At 39.0% G+C, this 23,920-nt stretch overlaps 1 protein-coding gene across 4 annotated transcripts in view; it reads left to right on the forward strand.

Moving 5' to 3' along the window:
- hspg2 (heparan sulfate proteoglycan 2) overlaps window positions 1-17,927 on the forward strand; it is a 272,063-nt gene extending 254,136 nt beyond the window's left edge. For 2 of the 4 annotated variants that reach the window (XM_057828660.1, XM_057828678.1), the window contains 5 exons: window positions 864-911; window positions 1,169-1,239; window positions 1,317-1,400; window positions 4,763-4,866; window positions 9,495-17,927. In XM_057828660.1, coding sequence (XP_057684643.1) covers window positions 864-911; window positions 1,169-1,239; window positions 1,317-1,400; window positions 4,763-4,866; window positions 9,495-9,667 — 480 coding nt within the window. In that variant the 3' untranslated portion in view covers window positions 9,668-17,927. The remainder of the gene's footprint in view (window positions 1-863; window positions 912-1,168; window positions 1,240-1,316; window positions 1,401-4,762; window positions 4,867-9,494) is intronic. The other 2 variants (XM_057828670.1, XM_057828686.1) reach the window with 1 other exon arrangement.
- The last annotated feature ends 5,993 nt before the right edge of the window (window positions 17,928-23,920 follow it).

The following is a 23,920-nucleotide window of genomic DNA, read 5'->3' on the forward strand; positions in this document are numbered from 1 at the left end:
TATAAAATGCTAACATTTTTTTTTTTTTTACAATGTTCTTAACAAATGGTTCAGACACATATTCTCACAAAAATGGCAAAATATGCCTATAAACTAAATTATGAATGCATCAAAAACATCAGCTCAAGCAAAAACTTAGCTTATGTTGGCCTTTACAGGGAGCAGTTGGATTCAGCCATATGAAATGAGGCAGACCAGAGGGCAGTGTATCCACCCTAATGAGTAAAACTAAATTCAAACTTTCAAAATAAACCGTTACAACGCCACTTTAATTAAACGAATAGTCGAAGCAATACAAATTTTATTCGAATATTTTTTTCTAATCGAATACTCGAGTTAATCGATTAATCGTTGCAGCACTACTCCGTTGCGACTTATATATGTTTTTTTCCTCTTCGTTGGGCATTTTATGGCTGGTGCGACTTATATTCAGGTGCGACTTATAGTCCGAAAAATACGGTAAACAAAAATAAGCAGTTACTCACAATGTTACTCCTTACTTGAGTATTCTTTTCACTGGATACTTTTTTACTTGTACTTGAGTACATTTTTGGGTGACACATTTTACTTGAGTAGTAATGTTTTGAAGTAACGCTACTCTTACTTGAGTAAAATTTTTGGCTCCTCTACCCACCTCTGTTTATGACTGACCTAATGAAGAACTGCCTCTAAGGAGGCTGATGTAAATGTAATTTTTTATGCCAGTAAGCTCACTTTCATATCAATGCAGTGCTGTTTGCATTCATCTCACTGTTTGCTAAGCATTTCCCAGGCTCATTCTCATTCATGACCGGACCATCCCTAGGCATGCTCTGTCTATATAATGCATGTTGCTTCTTTAATTTACCATCCATTTCCTTCAGGAACCCACTGGCACACTCACTTTGCGAAAGGTGCATGCTAGTAAAAAGGTATCCACTCCAACACGAGACACTCTTATTTGGCTTGAGCCGACATTACCTTTTTCGTACTAATTCGTACTGATCACCGCTTTGTTTGAATATCACAGCAATCTTTGCATGTCATTGAATGATTACAGCGGTAATACAGTTTTGTAGACCAAGTTAATTCTTAATATTTGAAAACATTCTTTTGGAGGCAGTTGCAAACGTTGTTGTTTTTTGGGTTTTTTTTCCTCTCCTTAAACACTAAACAATCTAATTTCCAGGAACTTGGAGAGCTCGGCAAAGGCAAGGACTTTATTAGTCTCGGAATTCACAACGGATACCTCATTTTCAGGTTGGACCTGTCAGTTCTGTAAATAAATTTAATTGCATTGCTTTGTCTGGAAATCATGATGATTTGTTGATTTTCAGTTACCAGTTGGGAAGTGGCGAGGCAAAGATCATGTCGCGGGAGACAATCAATGACGGACAATGGCATAAAGTTAAAGCAGTGAGGTACATTGCATTTGTTTTGGTATCAAAATGCACAGTATATATGAATAAACAACAATATACAGGAATGAAATACTAATGCTATTAACTGATTAAAGTTGGGCAAATTCTGTTGCAAATTGTAGCAAAAGTAAATTAAGTAAATGTGGTTTTAGTGCATAGTACAAACTATTTATGTATTTTACAAATATACTACTATTTGAGATGTCCCGATCGATCGGGATGCCGATCAATCGGGTCTGATCACGTCATTTTCAAAGTATCGGAATCGGCAAAAAAATATCGGCCATGCCTTTTTTTAATATATCTATATATTTTTTAATTAAATCGTTTTCTAATTGTATTTAACGTTACAGACATAATATGTTTCACTCTTCCAGAGTCTTTAGTTTAGGCTTAAGGTCGGGTTATCAAATTTATCCTAATAACGGCGGTAATTAATTTTTTAAAAAATGTATCACGCTGAAATATTTAACGCAATTAATACATGCGCTGCACGACCCACTCACTCATTGTCGCGCTCAATCTGTAATGGCGCCGTTTTACCTATATAGCAAGATAAAAGGCAGTGTAAAATGAGTAGAGTGAATTTTGGCAGCCTTTGGAACCTTTTTTAATTGGCTAAAGCCTTACAATCCCTCTCCCTACGATTAGAAATATCATGGGAAGCATTGTGGGGAAGCAATGTAGCAATTGATGTTTTTCTTAACACCTTATGTTATTTCCCAACGCAGAGAAGATATATCAATTGGTAGCACTACGCACAGTCATGGTTCCATTTCCCATCATGCATTTGGGCATGACTACAGTATCATTTACTGAAAGCTCAACAAATACACTAGATGGCAATATTTAGTCACAATATACAAAGTCACAAGTCTTTCTATCCGTGGATCCCTCTCACAGAAAGAATGTTAATAATGTAAATGCCGTCTTGAGGATTTATTGTCATAATAAACAAATACAGTACTTATGTACTGTATGTTGAATGTATATACAGTATTCGTCCGAGTTTTATTCATTTTTTTCTTAATGCATTGCCAAAATGTATATGATCGGGAAAAATTATCGGATTATCAGATTGGATTTGAATCGGGAGCAAAAAAAAAGCTATCGGATTGGGAAATATCGGGATCGGCAGATACTCAAACTAAAACGATCGGGATCGGATTGAGAGCAAAAAAAACATGATCGGAACAACCCTAACTACTATGCAAATGGCAACATCAAGACGTTCTAGGCCTGGGCGTTAAATTGATTTTATGAATTTCATAATTCGGAATTACGAAGTTTTTCCTTATTGCGGGTGATTAAACATTTTTTAATTAATTTGAATTCTTGGTGTTTTTATTGTTGTTGTATTTTGCCCAAAAAGAAATCCAGCAAGCTGTTATTCAATAGATTACTAAATGAGTCTTCTTGTAGCTATTACTTTCTATTTGAGGGCTAACAGCACAAATAATGGGAGAGAAAAGGTGTTTAAGACAGAAGTCTTGCACATCATTTGCGTTACATTTGTTCTACGTTTACTTTTTTTTCATACTTGTTTTGAGCTTTCGCTGTCAATTGTCTCCTTAAAAAGGAGGGAGGGAGGGTGGGTGGAAAGAACGTCAGGGAACAAAAAACGTAAAAAAAACATGTGATGAAAAATCTGAGGTAAAAATCAACCCTGAAAGGCTAATAAAGCTACAACAGGAATATAGTTAAGATATTACATCCACCCAATCAGGAAAGGTTGATCATCAGAACAGTTTTGTTGAGACGCCTACAGTACATACTGGAATTCCTCAGCAGAAAGAGGAGGTGTAACGCAGTCACTCTGCAGTGGAAATGAGCTTAGATGGAGTTTGACTTTTGTGGGAAGGGGTAAAACATGTTGATGACCTCAAAACACAGTGTCAGCAATAAAATTAATTTACAAGATATACATGTATATATGTATATGGCGGAAAAAAACTCCGGTGACTTGAAGTTCCGCTCTGAGACCCCCAATTTAGCCAACTTTCAAAATTGTCCGATATTCACGTGTGATACATCATTGTAAAGCTTAAAATCTCAATTTTCTGGGGCAAGAAAAATTTTGAACAGGCGGGCATTTAAAAAAAAAAAATTTTTTTAAACAGCAAAACCCTAACTGGAGGCGAGAGCAGAATTAAAGACGTCACGATTTTAACGAGATATTATCGCGTACTTGCCTTGTTTCGATCCAAAAACTCCATGTAGCATGTATCGCCAAGTGTCAAGACACAGTTGTGAATGGCCACAGCCGGATTTTGGAGGGACTTTATGGGTGAAACATGGTAATATTACAAGGGTCGCGATGCAGAAATCACAGACATCAAGGAGTGTTCAAGATTTTTATTTTCATATATTTACCCTTTTCAATGCTTTTTTTTCTCTTCAATTTTTCTTTGTTGGGATCGATTATTTATCATCTAAAATATTTGGGAAAATGCGACAGTAACGAAAAATACAATTAAGCGATAGTTACGAGGTAGATATCTTTGACTTTTTTACAGACACAAAATTTTTCATTGTGACGTCATTTGTTTAAAAGTTTAAAATTTGCGACTGAATAATTTTTTTAAGTCGTTTTTTTTTTTAAACTAAATATTAGACATCAATGAATGATTCGAAGCTATAAATGACAGGTATTTTGAATAATAAATACGATTATTTACCTTCTTTTTATGGCTAGGTTGAAACAAAAGCGGTTGCGCGACGTCTGTAAACGGAGGTTTCCAGGGTAAAACGGACAAATTAGAAATAGTTCGGGGACCATGAATCTGCTATGGCAGCATATAGACATATTGTTCCATCAAACACAACAGTTCTTTTGGCTTAAAATACAGCAGTTTCTTTTAAAGAGGAGTGCAAGAGCAGAAAGATGCATATACATCTTGAGACTGTTCATGTTCAATCCTCGGTTCAAGCTCAGTTGTTGTTGAAGTTTTGAAAGCATGAACAGCAGAATACAGTCAGCAAACCACATGGACATCTTGGAGCTTAGCTTGCTGTCTAGCTTGGACTTAGCTCAGCTTGGCGAGGTCAGTACAATGACCTGTAATACATATTTTTGGATAGTTTATTTGAGATTTAGGGGTACTTAAAGAGTTAATTCCGATTTACATGAAAATTCGGGTTGCGAAGCCAGCGTAGGAACGGAACTTGTTCGTAACGCCGGGACAACCTGTATAGGAAAGTCAATTATATGCGATGACATTTTTGGGCCTGCCTCCCCTCAAACTCTGCGTATGGAAATGAGACAAAAATGAGCAACCGAAACCTTGTAATTCCTTGAAAACTAGGTACAATACTCTAAAAATATAGACAGTACAAGTTGTGTTGATTTCCTTCCTTTTCAGGACTGGCAAAGATGGCTACATCCAAATTGATGGAGGAGCTGCGCAACACGGTCAGTCAAAAGGAAAAAGCATCATGGTCAACACAAAAGGCCACCTTTACCTTGGTGAGTGAACCTCATGGTGTTGCACATGCTGACAATCACAAGCTATTAAAGGGTATTACAACACGGGAGAAATGCTAATATTCCATCATTTATGCATAAACGCATGCCTTTCGGATTCATATCATGCCACTTCGTGTAATTACACACATCGCAACACCATGAAAATGACAGAAATTTGGATCGATTGTCAAGCTAAAACGACCGGCGCCCGAGATCCCGGAAATCTAGCATATTGTGTGCGTGACGTCACAACAAGGAAACAACCGGCTCAGTGCTTAGTACTGAATGGCGGCGATGATGGCGAACAATTTTGTTTCTAGTTGCAGCGATGAATCCGACGTAACGAACGTTCTTCTAATGGTGACGAAGAGGGTTATGAACCTTTCTTTGGTGTTTTGGGTTATCAATTTGAGCCCAAACGAAAGCCATTGCAGCCTAATGAAAGGATCATTGAGGGGAGCAATCACGCTGATGAAACACCGGCATCAGATCGTGTGGGAAACACCGAATGGTTTGTTTTGCATTTCTTTTTATGAAGCTGATACACCGTGACTAGAGATAATCGGGTCCGATCATGTCATTTTCAGAGTATCGGAATCGGCAAAAAAATATCGGCGATGCCTTTTTTTAATATATATATATTTTTAAATTAAATCGTTTTCTAATTGTATTTAACGTTACAGACATAATATGTTACACTCATCCAGAGTCTGTAGTTTAGGCTTAAGGTAGGGTTATCAAATTTATCCCGATAACGGCGGTAATTAATTTTTTAAAAAATGTATCACGTTAAAATATTTACGCAATTAATGCATGCGCTGCACGACCCACTCACGCATTGTCGCGCTCAATCTGTAATGGCGTCGTTTTACCTATATAGAGAGATAAAAGGCAGCGTAAAATGAGTAGAGTGAATTTTGGCAGCCTTTGGAGCCTTTTTTTAATTGGCTAAAGCCTTACAATTCCTCTCCCTACGATTAGAAATATCTTGGGAAGCAATGTGGGGAAGTAAGGTAGCAATTGATCTTTTTTTAACACCTTATGTTATTTCCAAACGCAGAGAAGATATATCAATTGGTAGCACTACGCACAGTCATGGTTCCACTTCCCATCATGCATTTGAGCATGGCTACAATGTCATTTACTGAAAGCTCAACAAATACACTAGATGGCAATATTTAGTCACAATATACAAAGTCACAAGTCTTTCTATCCGTGGATCCCTCTCACAGAAAGAATGTTAATAATGTAAATGCCATCTTGAGGAATTATTGTCATAATAAAACAAATACAGTACTTATGTACTGTATGTTGAATGTATATATTCGTCCGAGTTTTATTCATTTTTTTCTTAATGCATTGCCAAAATGTATATGATCGGGAAAAATTATCGGGAATGATTGGAATTGAATCGGGAGCAAAAAAAAAAGCAATCGGATTGGGAAATATCGGGATCGGCAGATACTCAAACTAAAACGATCGGGATCGGATCGGGAGCAAAAAACATGATCGGAACAACCCTAACCGTGACCACAAAATAAAGTAATGTATTGAATAATTATCATTTATTGTGCTATCATAGGTTTTCGCTCGGCCAGCAGACACAAATATGAATGGGATTAGAGGATTTGTTCTATATATTTTACGAGCGATAATTTATATATGTGTCCAGTCCTATATCCAATGCGTGATATGTTTTTTTATTATAAAAGAGTACTCACTCTGGCCATTTCGAGCTTGGCTGCTCCGCTCTGTTGGTTAGCCTGGGGGGAGTGGGGTGGTCTCATTAGAGCCAGTCATCATCCTCTTTCTTGATATCTCGGGACATTTAGGTGGCTGCGCGTGCATGGTGGGCACCGCATCTGCTTTCATCAGCAATTTCTTAGCAAAACCTGATTTCATTTGTCCATAGTTCGAATAGCTTTCAGGTGTAAAAATGCGCACCACACAAAACCGTGCCGGAGGCTGGGTCTGCAAAATTAGCCCTCTTAGCACGGATGAACTTTACTCATTGTCTACGTAGTCCAGCTCTTTTTCTCGCGTTCGGGAACTCATGGGTACTGGTACATGTTTGCGACAAATGGCTATTTGTACACCACATAGCATGACAGGTTTGAACCATTTTAGCGATTTTTTGGATAAAACACGAACGCAACTCTCTCGTCGATAAACGACGATGGCACCTGCCTCGACCTTTTGTTTCCTTGTTGTGACGTCTCCACCCCATTCGGCTGTTTCCGATATACTTTCGGAAATGTTTGTAATTTTCGATCTATTTTCAATAACTGCTCATGAATGTGATTTATTTTTTAACTTTATTTATATTTGTTATCTTGCCACATAACGGTTTTATTCAGTGTAATCTGATTACTTTCTTCAGTAACGGGTAATCTAACGCGTTCATTTTTCCAAGCCAGTAATCCGATTTAAGGTTGGTTTCCCTAGTGCCTGTGCGTTACTATTTTGTTTTTGCCTCATAATGCATGTAGAATGAAGAATACTGTAGTCATGTACGAAGAGCATTTCTCGTCGGGGGGAAAAAAAAAAAAAACGGGTCACGTGTATTACGATGCTGTTTGAGGCTGTCTGCCACGGCGGTCAACAACATAGCATTCTGACGAGGCAGCGAGGCTAACAGCGAAAGGCAGGATATATGCCGCAAATGGATGCATTTGCTCACTGGAAATACAGCCATTACTTCACATTTCTGTCCAGTAAAGATGACAAAAATATCTCCGTGCGTTGCAAACTTTACGCTGGCTGAAAAAGACTGTCGGCCGCTAAAAACTCTACATCCAATTCAACAAGGAAGAACTTGGAATTACAGGACAACGCGACAAAACTCGAAAAAGCCGAGGGTAACAAGACAGCCAGCACTTCCACAGTTTGTAACCAGCCTTTATGCACATTTTACTGTCAGTGTTTGTAACCATAGGCGGAGTTTTACTTTTGTGGGGCTGGGGGCAAAGCATGCTGATGACTGAAACTAAAGTCAAAAGTTTGGACACGCCTAAACATTTTTACGTTTTATATATTTTCCCTACTATTGTAAATCCTCTCTGAATATATCAAAACTATGAACGAACATGTGGAATGGCAAAAAAAAAGTGAAATAACTGAAAACAGGTTTTATATTCTACATTCTTCAAAGTGTCCACCTTTGAGGTGTCGCCAAACTTTTGGCCAATACTGTATATATATACATATATATAAAACTGTTCAAGCTCAGTTGTTGTTGGTTGCGTTTGAAAGCTTAGGTTTACAGAAATTCTAAATACCCATCTTGCCTCCACAGGTGTAGTTTTGGCATAGCAAAGTGAAAGATAGTGTCTTAGGTGCTAGTCACATGATCTGCTCGAAAAATGATTTTGACCCATTATGAAATACGTTGTAGGATTCTTGTTCATTTCAATAATTTTTGTTGTTTGTTTTATTGCTTTACAACTTTTATAGACACTATTTTAACAGCTAGGTCTTTATTTTAAAGGGGAAGTTCAGAATTTTTGACATTAGGCTTTATCTTGGAGTTAGCGGGGGTTTATTTAGCGGTTGGAGTTGATTTGAACAAATTCCGTGCAGTTTCACAGTTATTTGTTAGTTTCAGAGGTCCGGGGTGGCTAAGCTAGCGCGAGTCAATGGTGGTTGAAATCAACTCCATCGACTAATTCCCCCCGCTAACTCAAAGATTAAGCCTTATGTGAAAAATTCAATTACATGCAATGACATTTTTTGTTGTCATTTTTATGTTGAGGCAGCAAAAGGAGAAAAATTGGTAAAAACTAACTGATAAGTTACTTTTATAGTAACTTAGTTACTTTGATGATCAAGTAATCGTAAAGTAACTAGTAGGGCTGTCAAACGATTAAAATTAATCGAGTTAATTACAGCTTAAAAATTAATTAATCGTAATTAATCGCAATTCAAACCATCTATAAAATATGCCATATTTTTGTGTAAATTATTTTTGGAATGGAAAGACAAGACAAGATGGATATATACATTCAACATACAGTACATAAGGACTGTATTTGTTTATTATAACAATAAATCAACAAGATGGCATTAACATTATTAACATTCTGTTAAAGCGATCCATGGATAGAAACACTTGTAGTTCTTAAAAGAAAAATTTTAGTACAATTTATAGAAATTTTATATTAAAACCCCTCTTGATGTTTTCGTTTTAATGAAATTTGTAAAATTTTCAATCAAAAAATAAACTAGTAGCCCGCCATTGTTGATGTCAATAATTACTTACACAATGCTCATGGATGGCTGAAGCCTATAAAATCAGTCGCACCCAAGCGCCAGCAGAGGGTGGCAAAACTCCATAAAACACAATTAACAAGTGGTGTTTCACTGTACCGTCATTTAAATCTGTCTGAGCGGGTAATCTGCGTTAACTGCGTCAAATATTTTAACGTGATTAATTTAAAAAATTAATTAACGCCCGTTAACGCGATCATTTTGACAGCCCTAGTAACTAGATTACTTTTTTGAGGTGTAATCAGTAATCAGTAATTAAATTACTTTTTTAAGTAATCTGTCACAACACTGGTTATATTGATATTTCACAGCCCTTTAGTATTATAATACCCTTTAAGGAAGTGTTTATGGTTGTGTGACAGGTGGAGCTCCAGACATGGCGGCCATGACTGGAGGGAAGTTTTCTTCTGGAATAAGGGGGTGCGTGAGGAACCTATCCCTGATGAACGCCCGCCCAGAAGATCAGCGGATCCAGACCATCGATCTGCAAGCCCATGCGGCTCACAGCGTCAACGTGCAGCCATGCACGTCATAGAACTTACACACTGAACACGTGCAAAGACAAACTCCCAAATACAGTACATTTATGCAGTACGCAGACATAAACACAGACTCTGGAGTGATTTTATCCACGCACTCGTGCAGAGAGACTGACACACGTAGAACCTTACACAAAGTTGGTGCTTAGCTGCTACCAAAAAAATCAGACGTTACGACAAGATCTTGGTGAGGTGAAACCAAAACAAATCAGAAAAGCATTAACATTTCTTCTCTTCCTCATTTTTTTTTAATTCAGGAAGAAGGATTACAGTGCAGTTTACACACTTTGAGCAGTAGTTTTGGCCATGCAAAATCAAATCCCATGGCATCAGAGAGGTTTTTACGGCACTGAATTTTTATTTATATGCATATGAATATATAATGGGGGGGGGGGGGTCTTGCAAACTAACCCTAACTGCACTTCCTAGAAAATGTTCTGGCATTTTACACTGCTTATCCAGAGGTTTTCACGATTGCCCATTGCCTCATCTAGCGGATAAAATTCATATCGCCACTCATTACTCAAGGCGTCAATATTTCCAATGTCAATCATCACCCCGCACTTAATCTATAAATCCTACATATACCAAACCCTTTCCTCACTGCAACCTGACGGTTACTACGACTTGATAATGTCTAAGATTTTTTGTCGTCGTTTTTGTGTTTGGCGTGAGTGCGCTTGCTATGGGGACGGAGCACATACAGCCACATGCAGTTTCAGTTCACAACTCAGGTCATCAACAACAAATAATGATCACAAGTTTTGACAAGACCTTTTGGAGAACTTGTGTTTTCTTTCTTTTTTTTTTAACATAAAAAAGAAGGCTCGGTGCTATATAAAATGTCCGACACTAGGTTACAGCGCATAGACATGTGATTACAGTACGTTTTCTTTTTCTTTGTTTTTTTTTTAAACAGTTTTAATAGATTCCCGATTTTTTTGTAAATGACACATTATTATATAGTAATAACAACCAAATTAGACCAAGTACTGACAGAGGAAGCGTAGCAGAAGTCTGCAATTTATGTGTGCCTTTTCTAGCATTCACTTCATTGTAATTTGTACATGCAACAAACCAAGTCATTTTGACTGATTTAAAATGGTTTCAAAAGAGGTGGGGGCATAATTTCCGCAAAGCTTATTTTGTTTGATAAGACAGTTCAGATTGACAATGTTTTTTTTTGCTTACATTTACTCACGTGTGTGTTCGTTTGAGTTCACAATGAAATGATTGTATGTTTTTAACACCGCAGCCTTGTTTGATTGAGTAGATCTCAAAAAAATGGAGTTTCATACTTTCTATGTAGCTTTTGAAAGCCACTTGGGTACGTCTTATCGCGTCAACTGAGATTGCTTATTAGCCCAGAGGTGCCTTGAGATGTTTTAGTGATGCTTTAGTGAAATGTGTGCTTTTGAGGTGAACCAATCAGCACCAATTGTTAGCTTGTTGCTGTGACCTGTCTGCCTCTGATCGGGAATGCCCACCATCCCTTTCATTTTTTAAAGAACAACAGTTTTCTCATGTTTGTGAGCTTAAAATATTTCACTAAGCTACATCTTGTTAGTTAGTGCCGCTTCAATCTTATTTATTATTCAAATTTTAAAGGGGAAGTTCAGAATTTTTGACATTATGCTTAAACTTCAAGTTAGCGGGGGTTTAATCAGTCGGTGGAACTGATTTCAACAAATTCCGTGCAGTTAGTTATAGAGGTGTGCATCGGCACTGCCCTCACGATTCAATTCGATTACGATTCGGAGGGCCACAATTCGATTCAGAGGGTCACGATTCGATTCGGCAATGCATCGAGATGCATTAAAGCCTGGGATGCATTAAAATTCTAAAGCAAAGCATATTTTTCATGAATCATGAGGCAACACAAGCGGTCAGACATTAAACAACATTTTATTGGCTCTTGTGTCACTCCTGGTTGAAGTCAAATAAAAATACTTTCAGATCTATATGTTTTTAAAAAACAGATCACAGCATTTAATTAGTGCTTTGAATGAGACCAGGGCTTTCTCTTTTTTATTACACACAGTAGCAGCCTTTCACACAGTGCAACATCTGAACTCCTGTGCAAAATCAGTAATAACAGTCACTGTATTTTAGTCACAACGACCCATCAATAAAAATATTCAAGTAAATATTAAAGAAAACGACAAAGAAAATATTGTAGTGCAGCAGCATCTTTATCGCAATATCAATCCAGGGATCAGTTCAGTTGCAAACAAAACATCAACTAAATTGCAATGTAAGGCAAGGCAAAGGCAAGGCAAATGTATTTATATAGCACAATTCAACACAGGGCAATTCAAAGTGCTTTACATCACATGAAGATCATAAAAATCACATTTAAATCAACACAACGTAAAAACCAATCACAGAATAAAAATAAATAAATAAAAATTAAACAAAAAAATAAAACAAAAACTACTAATAATAATAGTAATTGAAATCAGCAATGGAGATAAGCACAAGAGGAATAGAAAGCAGGTAGATTGAAATATATAGACAGTTATGGATATGCAGTGCTAAACAAAAGCGTTTTAGCCCTGATTTAAAAGAGCTAACAGTTTGAGCATACTTCAGACGTTCAGGTAACTTGTTCCAGAGGTGAGGAGCATAATAACTAAATGCTGCCTCACCCTGCTTGGTTCTTGTTCTTGGAACATGCAGAAGACCGGTTCCAGATGACCTTAGAGGTCTAGATGTCTCATAGGAATCTAACAAGTCAAGCATGTATTTTGGTCCAAGGCCATTAAGTGTTTTGTAGACGAGCAGTCGTATTTTATAGTCTATCCTTTGACTCATTGGAAGCCAATGTAGCGATTTCAAAACCGGTGTAATGTGGTCCAGCTTCCTTGTATTTGTGAGGACTCTGGCTGCAGCATTCTGTACTAGCTGCAGCTTCCTGACTGATTTTTTATCAAGACCTGTAAATATACTGTTGCAATAGTAGTAGAACAAAAGTAAAATGTAGGCCTAGCCCACTATATGTGCAATAGAGGTTAGATCGGCACTAAAAAATCCAGCCCGACCCAACACGGCACGCTGGTATTGAAGCCCGACCCGGCCCGAGCCCAATCAATTAACTAGATTTGCAGGCCCGGCCCGAAAAACCCGAATTTTGACGCGGGGAAAAACGCAGCAGCAGCAATTTATTTTAATGTCTTCCAGTTGGCAGAAAAAAACGTTTTCTTAATGTTTAATTAGTCTATATATTTTTATGATTATAAAAGCATTTACACAACCAAATAACGCCGGGAAAGTTTAATATAACAAAAAACATGCGGTTTTGCAGACACACAGAGGAGAAGATTCAAAAGGATCACATTTGTGTTGCCTTTGTGTGCATGAATAAAAGTGTCTTTCGTAACGAATTCTCAGTTGGCAGAAAAAAACGCAAGTTTTCTTAATGTTTAAATAGTCTACATATTTTTATGATCCTTATAAAAGCATTTACACAATGAAATAACGCTGGGAAAGCTAATATAAAAAAAACATGCGGGCCACGGCGTTCATGTGCTTGCGCAAGCAAATGCACAATACATAGAGCCTGCTCTCGGTTTTATCTCTTTTTTAAAAATAATTTATTAGTCCGGCGCGGCGGCCCTCACCCAAACGTGAATGCTTAACATTTTGGGCCCGACCCAAATTCGGGCCCAAAATGTTAATCTGGTTCGGGCACAAGATCTAACCTCTAAGAGATAGGAGATAACATAACAATGGCTGAAGCAGAGAAAGAGGGAGCAAGAAAGATTATTGATGCACCTAAGACATTGAAAGCAGACATCTGGAGACATTTTGGCTTCTACGAGGTTGGTGGGAAACTTGACCAGAGTTATGCGGTGTGTAAAAAATGAAACATGAGAATAATAATACAAATGGGAAAACCAAATCCGTTGCATTACCGGAATTGCGCAGGGAAGATTTTTGAACATACATATATATTTTAAAATGCGCTGAATCGATTCGGCTTGTTGCCTGCATCGAATCGAATCGTCCATGCCCCGCATTGGGATGCATCGCCGCATCGATTATTGTTGACACCACTAGTTAGTTAGTTTGTTAGTTTCAGGGTTATGGAGCGGCTAAGCTAGCGCGAGTCAATGAGCCTATACTAGCATGCTAATAAAAAACAACATATGCACGCATGAAAATCACCAATGACCCATGCAATTAATAGTGTTGGCTATGTTTTCAGGATGAAGTTATTAAAACTTACCATTGCATGTCAATAACTGCAGCATGAACAGCAACATTTGTAATCCAGCAGCTCTGTAAGTAAAAGGCTGCAGAGCGGAGTGATAATTTTTTTTCACCGGTGTGTTCATGTCGTAACCAGCAGCAAGTATCCACAGTTCGAAGTATTCCTTGTTCCTCTTATTTGCCCATTTTCTTGTCTGTTTCCACATTCTCTAAACGCATGTTTCACTATGTTGCTGTTCTTCAGTCTAGAGCAGTGGCTCTTAACCTGGGTCGATCGAACCCCAGGGGTTTGGTTGGTCAGTGTAAGGGGTTCGGTGAAGGTTAAGACCCTATTTTCGGACATTGACTGACACTATGAAAGTGGTGTTTTAGACCAGGTTTTGTACTGGTTAGTCCACAATTTACAGGCTTTAGTCCAATTCTTTCAACTGCTAGCTCTAAAGCAGACATGTCCAAAGTCCGGCCCGGGGGCCAAATGTGGCCTGTGGTCAAATTTCATCCGGCCCCCAGCTTCTGTCATAAAATCAATAACGTCTGGCCCGCACACAGACTTAATAGATTGGTCAGCAGTACTGCTACCAGCATATGAAGTAGCTTACACACTAAATGCTGCTCCTCATTTACCCACTAAAAGGCAGCAGCACTCTAAGACACATTACCCCGTGTGACCCTTCCAATTTTCTAAAATGGCGACAATTAACAAAAAATAAGGTTGACTGCGATGGCCGACGCTTCAAGGATAGGTGGAAATTGGACTATTTCTTCTCTAAAATCAGCAACAACTGTGTCTGCCTCATTTGCAAAGAGACAGTCGCTGTTGAATTCAATATGAGGCGATATTACCAAACAAGACACGCTGACATGTACGTCAAGATTACAGGGAAGATAAGCAACGAGAAATTGAAGCAAATTGAAGCTAGTTTAATTTTACAACAGCAGTATTCAGCAAGAGCCCGAGAGTCGAAAGAGAACGCCACAAAGGCTAGTTGCGAGATTGTTGAAATTATTAATTTAAAAAAAAAAAAGCGAATGTGACACACAGAATGGCTTGCTAAAATTTTGCTTAAATATATTCTTCTACGTAAAGGACGTCAGCCAAGGTCGGCCCCCCACATTTTTACCACACCAAATCTGGTCCCCTGTGCAAAAAGTTTGGACTGCTCTAGAGGAACTGGTTTGCTCAGTGGAAGGTTGACTCTCACTTGGTATGAGGAAGTACAACAGATTTGTGACAAGATTCATGTTTATTTTATTTTTTTTAATAAAGACTTTGTGTACAAATTTGGTGATCATTTTGATATGATTTGAGATGTAAACATGACAGAAACCGCACGGTCAAGGTTAATGCAACCAAGCAGGTTTAATGTTGAACAATATAAGATATATTTCTCTTAATTTGAATGACAAATCTAAGATGTGTGCATTGGGCCAGTATTGGTTTAGTGGTCTGATGATAAAGCTAAAAAACATACAGTACATTTTGGCCTGTTTCAAACATCCTGAGAAGAAATTTGAATGGAAATTCTTTGGGTTTTAGCTTGCTAGCTGGGATAAATCGATTTTGAATTTGGAAAAAAAAAAAAAAAGATTGCTCTAATTCAAAAGGGTTCGGTTAATGAACTTGTGAACCTCATGGGGTTCGGTACCTTTAGCAAGGTTAAGAACCACTGGTCTAGAGTCTGTAGACTGATGCTGCATTTGAGGAAGGCGGGAAATTGGAGTTTTCCAACCTCCGACCAGGATAAATATCATTGGAACGCTACTCGAATCGAGGGGGCCTGGTCACGATATCAGAGAAAAAAAGTACCCCGACTTCACGAGTTGCTTCAATCAGACTTCACTTGACAAAATGCGCTGCCCATCGAAAAGCAGACCGTCAATAGTAAAACTTAAGGCAGTTTACAGCGTGGTCTGTTTACCTTAGCCATCATTTTTCCTCCACTATTAGTTTTTCCTTCACTTTTTGATCGCTTACGAGAAGCCATGTTTGCTGGGGGTCAATATGTCTTTTAATGGCCAAAATAAAAAAAATAAAAAACGCTTGGAATGTTTCAAGGTCGCAACTGGTACCATCCGAGTGGAATAAGTCCAACTTCCCGCATTCCTCAAATGAGGGGAAGCAAAAGTGGGCGAATCACTCTTCTCTATTGGGGTCGCATTACGAATCTAAAAAAAATGGACCTGTAGAAATGAATGAATTACGGCGGTTTGGTGTGACATTGTTTTGGCTGCATGGGTATTTTGAACAACAATCTGCATTTTGAATTTATTTGACTATGTTAGATCTGTTAATATAGTTTTTTTTTTAATAGCGTATCGTACGAATGCTATTTTTAGACCGTGACGTCGCATCATAAAGCGGAAGTGGGACGTTATAGACCCGCCCTCGCGTAGAATCTATGTGATTTCTGCTACTTTTCTCCGGTAATCTTTTTAAAATGAACAGGCATCACTCATTGCTTTTTTGGAACTTGTAGAAACGACTCTAGACATTACGACAAATGAAGGATGTTTTCTTCATACGTTTCCCGAAACCAAAAACTGAAAAGGATAAAATGTGAAGAATGAATGAACTTGCGCGGACTTTTAACGCCAGCTTGGTGAATCCATTCACATTTCATATGCTGTAAACATTTTGTTGGTTTGGCATGGACAAAGAAGTAAGCCCTTTTGACATTTTAAACGTATTTCTTAGCGTGACGTTGTGCCGTGCTGCTTCTGTCTAACAATGAATGACCTGAAAAGAATTAAAATGGTATATAACTGCCACTGTTACCTTTTCTGTTGTTAAAAAAAAAAAAAAAAAAAAAAAACTTTAGTAAGAAGAAGTGTAAATAAATTATAGAATTAAGATTTGTTATAATTGAAAAAATGAAAATTGTTCGATGGCTGTCAACGAGTAGCATTTGCGATCGCTACACAAAACTAACAATATAAATTACCCCCAAGAACGGTCAGAGACATAGGACAACCAGAGGATATAATATATAAGAAAGACAGGGCTGGTGGTAAAGGATAGCTTGTTGAAACAGCAGAATGTCATTGTCAGTCGCGTAAGAAAAAGGTGTCAATAGAAAAGTTACCTCTGGCTACCTCTTTTTCAGCCCTTGACATTCAAGCCATCTCTTTAACTGAACATTTTTATGTTCTTCCACATCTTTACCAGTGAATTTGGCACCGGGGACATCACTTTCGGACAGAATTGGTAGGTTTAGCTCTGTAAACGTACATCGTACACGATTACCATTCATTTCCAATTGGGGACAAATGGTAGCGTATCCCTCCTTAGCAACAATAGCTAACGTCATGAATATTAACGAGCGGAAGTGACCTGTTGCTTGCGGTACGCCATTGGCATGCTAGGAATGGACCATTGACACGCACTAGCTTAGCCACGCCGGAGCCCTGAAATAAATAAACAATTAAGAAACTGGATGGAATTTGTTGAAATCAACTCCACCGACTAATTTAACTCCCGCTAACGCAAAGATTAAGCCTAATGTAAAAAGTTCTGAAATTCCGCTTTAACCTCTTTCCCTCTGCTGTTTTAGAGCATTGATGTTCCCTCTCTGGGTATCATGTGTTGCCTGTTGCACCGCCCCCTCAAGATTGAGACCTCCCAGAAATTGTGTCCCATGATCAGGCTGTAAATTGCAGCAAATTGAAAACATATTTGTTGGAATGTGAATATGTGATTTGGAGATCAAGCCTAGGCTCTGATCCAGTTTAGGATGCTATAAGGTCAATTTCTGAAACTGGATTTTCATATGTACACTGTTACGGAATAGAAGCGTCGTCACGCGAGATGTGTTTGGTTTTCAAATCCAGCATTGGTTATTGGGTTGACCTCTTATCAAAAGGTGCACTTTTCGTCAAAATTATTTTTTTGTGTTTGTATATTTCTTGTTTTAATTCTGAAAAGTGACTGAAGTTGGCTCAGTTGAGGAAAATTTTGACAACGCTATATGTTGAACCAACATGCCCCTATCCTTTGTGTTTCTTAAATAAAAAGAAAATTCATGTGCTATTTGTAACATTGTGGTTTTATTTTGGTGCCTGAATATTATGGGGCGCCGTTTGTAAAGCAGCACATGCCGAAAATTACGACAACATTTTCTCACATTTAGCGCCACGCAGTGTTAAAAATGTGGTGTGAAATGTTTACAGTCTTTTTTTGGGACATTTACAACATGATTTAGCAACTTAAATATTTATTTTTAAATAATAAGTATTGGACTTGAATGTTTAAATCCAGAACTAAATATTTATTTAAATCTTAAATGTAAATCTATATAAATTTATATTCTCTCTATATATTTTTTAAATTTATATTCTAAATCTATATATGAAATTTATATCCGAAATATATATCCTAAATCTGAATTTTATATTAAATCCATCCATCTAGCCATTATCTTCCACTTAGTCCGGGGTCGGGTCGCGGGGTCAGCAGCTTTAGCAGGGAAGCCCAGACTTGCCTCTCCCCAGCCACTTCAGCCAGCTCCTCCAGCGGGATTCCAAGGCGTTCCCAGGACAGCCGAGCGACATAGTCTCTCCAGCGTGTCCTGGGTCGACCCCGGGGCCTCCCGCCGGTGGGACATGCCTGGAACACCTCTCCAGGGAGGCGTCCAGGAGGCATCCGAACCAGATGCCTGAGCCACCTCAACTGGCTCCTCTCAACACGGAGGAGTAGCGGCTCGACACCAAGCCCCTCCCAGATGACCGAGCTTCTCACCCTATCTCTAAGGGAGAGCCCGGACACCCTGCGGAGGAAACTCATTTCGGCCGCTTGCATCGGGGATCTTGTTCTTTCGGTCACGACCCACAGTTCGTGAGCATAGGTGAGGGTAGGAACGTAGCCTGGCTCTGCCAGACTAGTCTCCCTGTATTTTTCAAACACTGATAGTATAGTCTGGAAAGCATCCCATTAACGGCCTTTTCGAGCAGGTACAAAATCAATCGACAAATCAGATTCATTTATTTGCGTGACGTGTTCTTCACGAGCAACGTCACTCTTGCGCGTCGAAAGTCGTCTCTTCAGCAGCACAGATGGTGAACGGCAGAGCCGAGAATATGTTCCAATCCACGGTAAAATCAGTTTTAAATGACCAAAAACACATCGACACGAGTCATTGACAACAGTCTGTCTCGCGCTAGCCATGTCGAATAAACTCCGCTCTCTTCGTATGTTTACTTCCGCGCGCAAGTCCATCGTCCTGCGGTCGCCATTTTACTAACGTCACGTCTGCCCGTCGCTGATTGGTCCACTCCGCTGTCTGTTTGCTGTGGCTTGCTCCGCCCTGAAAATTGTTTCCGTGGGAATGGTGGCCAGACTCAATAGCTGGAACAGCGTTGAGTCTGGTGTACCAGGCTAGTAGGAACGTAGATCGACCGGTAAATCGAGAGCTTCGACTTTTGGCTCAGCTCCTTCTCCACCACAACGGACCGGTGCAGAGTCCGCATCACTGCAGACGCTGCACCGATCCGCCTGTCAATCTCCCGCTCCATCCCACCCTCACTCGTGAACAAGACCTCAAGATACTTGAACTCCTCCACTTGGGGCAGGATCTCATCCCCGACCCGGAAAGGGCATGCCACCCTTTTCCGGCTGAGGACCATGGTCTCGGATTTGGAGGTGCTGATCTTCATCCCAACCGCTTCACACTCGGCTGCGAACCGCCCCAGTGAGAGTTGGAGGTCACGGCTTGATGAAGCCAACAGCACCACATTATCTGCAAAAAGCAGAGACGCAATGCTGAGGCCACCAAACTGGACACACTCAACGCTTCGGCTGCGCCTAGAAATTCTGTCCATAAAAATTATGAACAGAATCGGTGACAAAGGGCAGCCTTGGCGGAGTCCAATCCTAACTGGGAACGAATTCGACTTACTGCGTGCAATGCGTACCAGACTCTGACTCCGGTCGTACAGGGACCGAACAGCCCTTACCAAGGGGCTCGGTACCCCATACTCCTGGAGCACCCTCCACAGGACTCCCCTTGGTACACAGTCGAACGCCTTCTCCAAATCCACAAAACACATGTAGACTGGTTGGGCGAACTCCCATGCACCCTCGAGGACCCTGCCGAGGGCGTAGAGCTGGTCCACTGTTCCACGGCCGGGACGAAAACCACACTGCTCCTCCTGAATCCGAGATTAAATCCTAAATGTAAAAGTTATATCTATTCAATTCAATTCAATTTTATTTGTATAGCCCTAAATCACAACAAGGTTATCTAGAAGGGCTTTGCAGAGGCAATAAGATACAGTCAGAAACAGAAAATGAAGTAAACAAAGATGAATAAATAAAGTTCAAGTCCTGGGCATCCCTCATCCTTGGACCCTCCATGTCGGCAAGGAAAAACTCCAAAAACTCCAAGCTCTTTGGGAGAAAATGAGAAACCTTGGGGAGTACCAGAGTCAGAAGACATCCACTCCCAGGACGGATAGACAGGATGCACCAGGACTGCTAATGGGAATTAGCAGAAGGGGTTACAGTCTGTAAAGATGCAGTAGAGTAAAGGAACAAGAAGAGGTCCATCTAGCCAGATGAGACGGGGGTGGCAACGAGGACGTCCATCCAGCCAGGGGTCCAGATAGTCAGGACGCTGTAGCTGAACAATAGTCCCTCCCCAGAGGGGAGGGGGGAAAGGGGACACCAGGTGACTAGTGATGAAGCGACTAGTTAACTAGATATTAACATTGGAAAATAGAAATAAAGTAAGACAAGTGGTAGGTAGAGTGAGAAAAAGGAGATAGAACTCAGTGGCTGTACTTTCCCCAGCATGATAGCTTCTAGTGCAGCTTAGACTGAACTTTGAGTCTAATCCGACTTCAAATAGCCTGACCATAAATTTTGTCGAATAGGAACGTTTTTAATCTAATCTTAAATGTGCAGACTGTCTCGGTTTCTTTAATTTTAGCTGGAAGCTGATTCCATAAAACGGGCTTGGTGGCTAAAGGGTCTAGGTCCGACAGTTCTTTTAGGAACCCTGGGAATTACCAGTAGACCTGCATTCTGAGAGCGGAGTGTTCTATTGGGGCGGTATGGAACCAGAGCATCGGTGAGATAAGATGGCCCCAACCCATTAATGGTCTGAAATGTAAGAAGGAGGATTTTAAATTTAATTCTAAACTCGACTGGAAGCCAGTGAAGGGCCTGGAGCACAGGGGTGATGTGCTCTCTTCTATTAGTTCCTGTTAAAAGTCTTGCTGCTGCGTTTTGGACTAGCTGAAGACCTTTTAGAGAATTTTTAGGACAAACTGCAAGTAGGAAGTTACAGTAATCCAATCTAGATGTAATGAACGCGTGAATAAAATTTTCTGCATCGTTTTTAGATAAAATATTTCTAACTTTGGCTATGTTGCGCAGGTTAAAAAAAAGGCCATTCTGCGGGTTTGTTTAATATGAGCTTTAAACGATAAGTCAGGGTCAAATACAACTCCTACGGGTTTTTTTTAACTAAATACTATATTTAAATCTTAAATCTGGAAACAGTTGAAACTTAATATTTAGCGTAATATGCAAATTCATATGACTGGAGACCGGAAGTAACAAAATAAAAGCTGGAGCAGCTCCGACTGTTTGTTTACTTTGCTTAAAAATCAAAAAAACCTATTCAACGGTGCAGTCGGCTTTTGGACATGATTTATTGTGATAATAACAATATCTAGGTAAAATACACATTTAGGAGAAACCATTTAACGTAGTATTTTGTGCTTTTAGTGATACTTTTATGCACGAGCCCAGTAAAGTTACTAGGAATAGCCACAAGGGGTCTTTGTTGGACTGGACTGTATAGCAAGGTTGACTTTTCTAATTTCAACTGCAAAAATCCTGCTGTTTCCAGATTTATGATTTAAATATAGTATATACAGTGGGGAGAACAAGTATTCGATACACTGCCAATGGGTTTTCCCATTGGCAGTGTATCGAATACTTACATTTAGGATTTAATATAAAATTCAGATTTAGGATATACAGTATATTTTGGATATAAATTTCATATATATATATTTAGGATATAAATTTAAAATATATTTATGGAATATAAATTTAAGATTTACATTTAAGATTTAAATAAATATTTAGTTCTGGATTTAAACATTCAAGTCCAATACTTATTATTTAAAAGTAAATATTTAAGTTTGCTAAATAATGTTGTAAATGTGCAAAAAAAGTCACTGTAAACATTTCGCACCACATTTTTAACACTGCGTGGCACTAAATGTGAGAAAATGTCATAATTTTCGGCATGTGCTGCTTTACAAACGCCGCCCCATAGAATATTGCTACTATTTTCCCTTGACGGATTTTGTTTTGGCATCCTTCCATCGCTCCCAAAATATCTTATAGGTCAGCTGAAAGTGATGCCGGGAAAGTGCTAACCTTATCCCAAAGTGTTTAAGGAAGTGTCAGTCAGGATTGCATTGCAGGTTACACCCAATTCAGTTTACTCTTTTTACACACTTTATTGTCCTGTATTGTTAATAGTCCTTGGTACGCATTGAACGGCAACAGATTCTCCTCCCGAATAAAAAGCCAGACTAATGGTTATAGTGCCATATGATACGTAAATGATAGTTAGAAACTCAACTTGCAGTAAAATAGAGTTTTGGCCAACAATGTGATAATTAAGAGACACTTATATAAGAGAATGAGGTTGACCACAACTTTTATGTCCATGGATGGTCATCTGAAAAACAACAAAACAAACAGGAGTGAAGCTTTATTTTCCAACCCATCTAAGAGTATGATCATTTTGGCAACCATCCTCCAAATAATGCAATAGTGCTTACTGAGGCTTACGCTACCTTTTTATGGTATGCGTTGATGGTACATTCATCCACATCGAGTGTCAAATGTGTAAATTGATACGTTCAAAACAATGGAGATGATACTTGCTTTCAAAAGACATTATTTTCCAGTCAATAAAATCCAGTTGTGTTCATTTCTATGCGTTAGCTGAACCGTGTTCATATAATTTCATGGTGTTTCTTTAGTGTTGCTGAATACTGGGTGGCACCGCAAGCTTTTGTAACCTGATATATACAGATAGTGAGCTACTTTATAGTTAGAAATTGGGTCAGTTACCGTAATTTTTTAACTATTTGGAACACCTGACTATAAGTACTGATCATATTTTCAAGAAAACCATAATTGTTATACAGTGGTATGAAAAAGTATCTGAACCTTTTGGAATTTCTCACATTTCTGCATAAAATCACCTTCAAATGTGATCTGATCTTTGTCAAAATGACAGATGAAAAAACAGTGTCTGCTTTAACTAAAACCACCCAAACATTTATAGGTTTTCATATTTTAATGAGGATTGCATGCAATCAATGACAGAAGGGGGAAAAATAAGTTGGTTAATATTTTGTGCCCCCACTTGGCAGCAGTAACTTCAACCAGACGCTTCCTGTAGCTGCAGATCAGTATTGCACATCGATCAGGACTAATCTTGGTCCATTCTTCTCTATAAAACTGCTGTAGTTCAGTCAGATTCCTGGGATGTCTGGCATGAATCGCTGTCTTTAGGTCATGCCACAGCATCTCAATGGGGTTCACGTCTGGACTTTGACTTGGCCACTCCAGAACGTGTATTTTGTTCTTCTGAAACCATTCTGAAATTGATTTATTTCTGTGTTTTGGGTCATTGTCTCGTTGCAGCATCTATCCTTTTTTTAGCTTAAACTTTCTGACAGACAGCCTTAGGTTTTCCTGCAAAACATCCTGATAAACCTTTGAATTCATTCTTCCATTAATGATTGCAAGTTGTCCCGGCCCTGAGTGAGCAAAACAGCCCCAAATCATGATGCTACCTCCACCCTGCTTCACGGTGGGGATAAGGTGTTGATGTTTGGTAAGCTGTTCCATTTATCCTCCACACATGACATTGTGTGTTATTCCCAAACAATTCAACTTAGGTTTCATCAGTCCACAAAATATTTTGCCAAAACTTCTGTGGAGTGTCCAAGTGCCTTTTTGCGAACATTAGACGAGCAATTGTTTTTTTTGTTGTTGTTTTTGTTGT

This window comes from Corythoichthys intestinalis, chromosome 2, assembly GCF_030265065.1.
Source record: "Corythoichthys intestinalis isolate RoL2023-P3 chromosome 2, ASM3026506v1, whole genome shotgun sequence".
Taxonomy (NCBI): Eukaryota; Metazoa; Chordata; class Actinopteri; order Syngnathiformes; family Syngnathidae; genus Corythoichthys; species Corythoichthys intestinalis.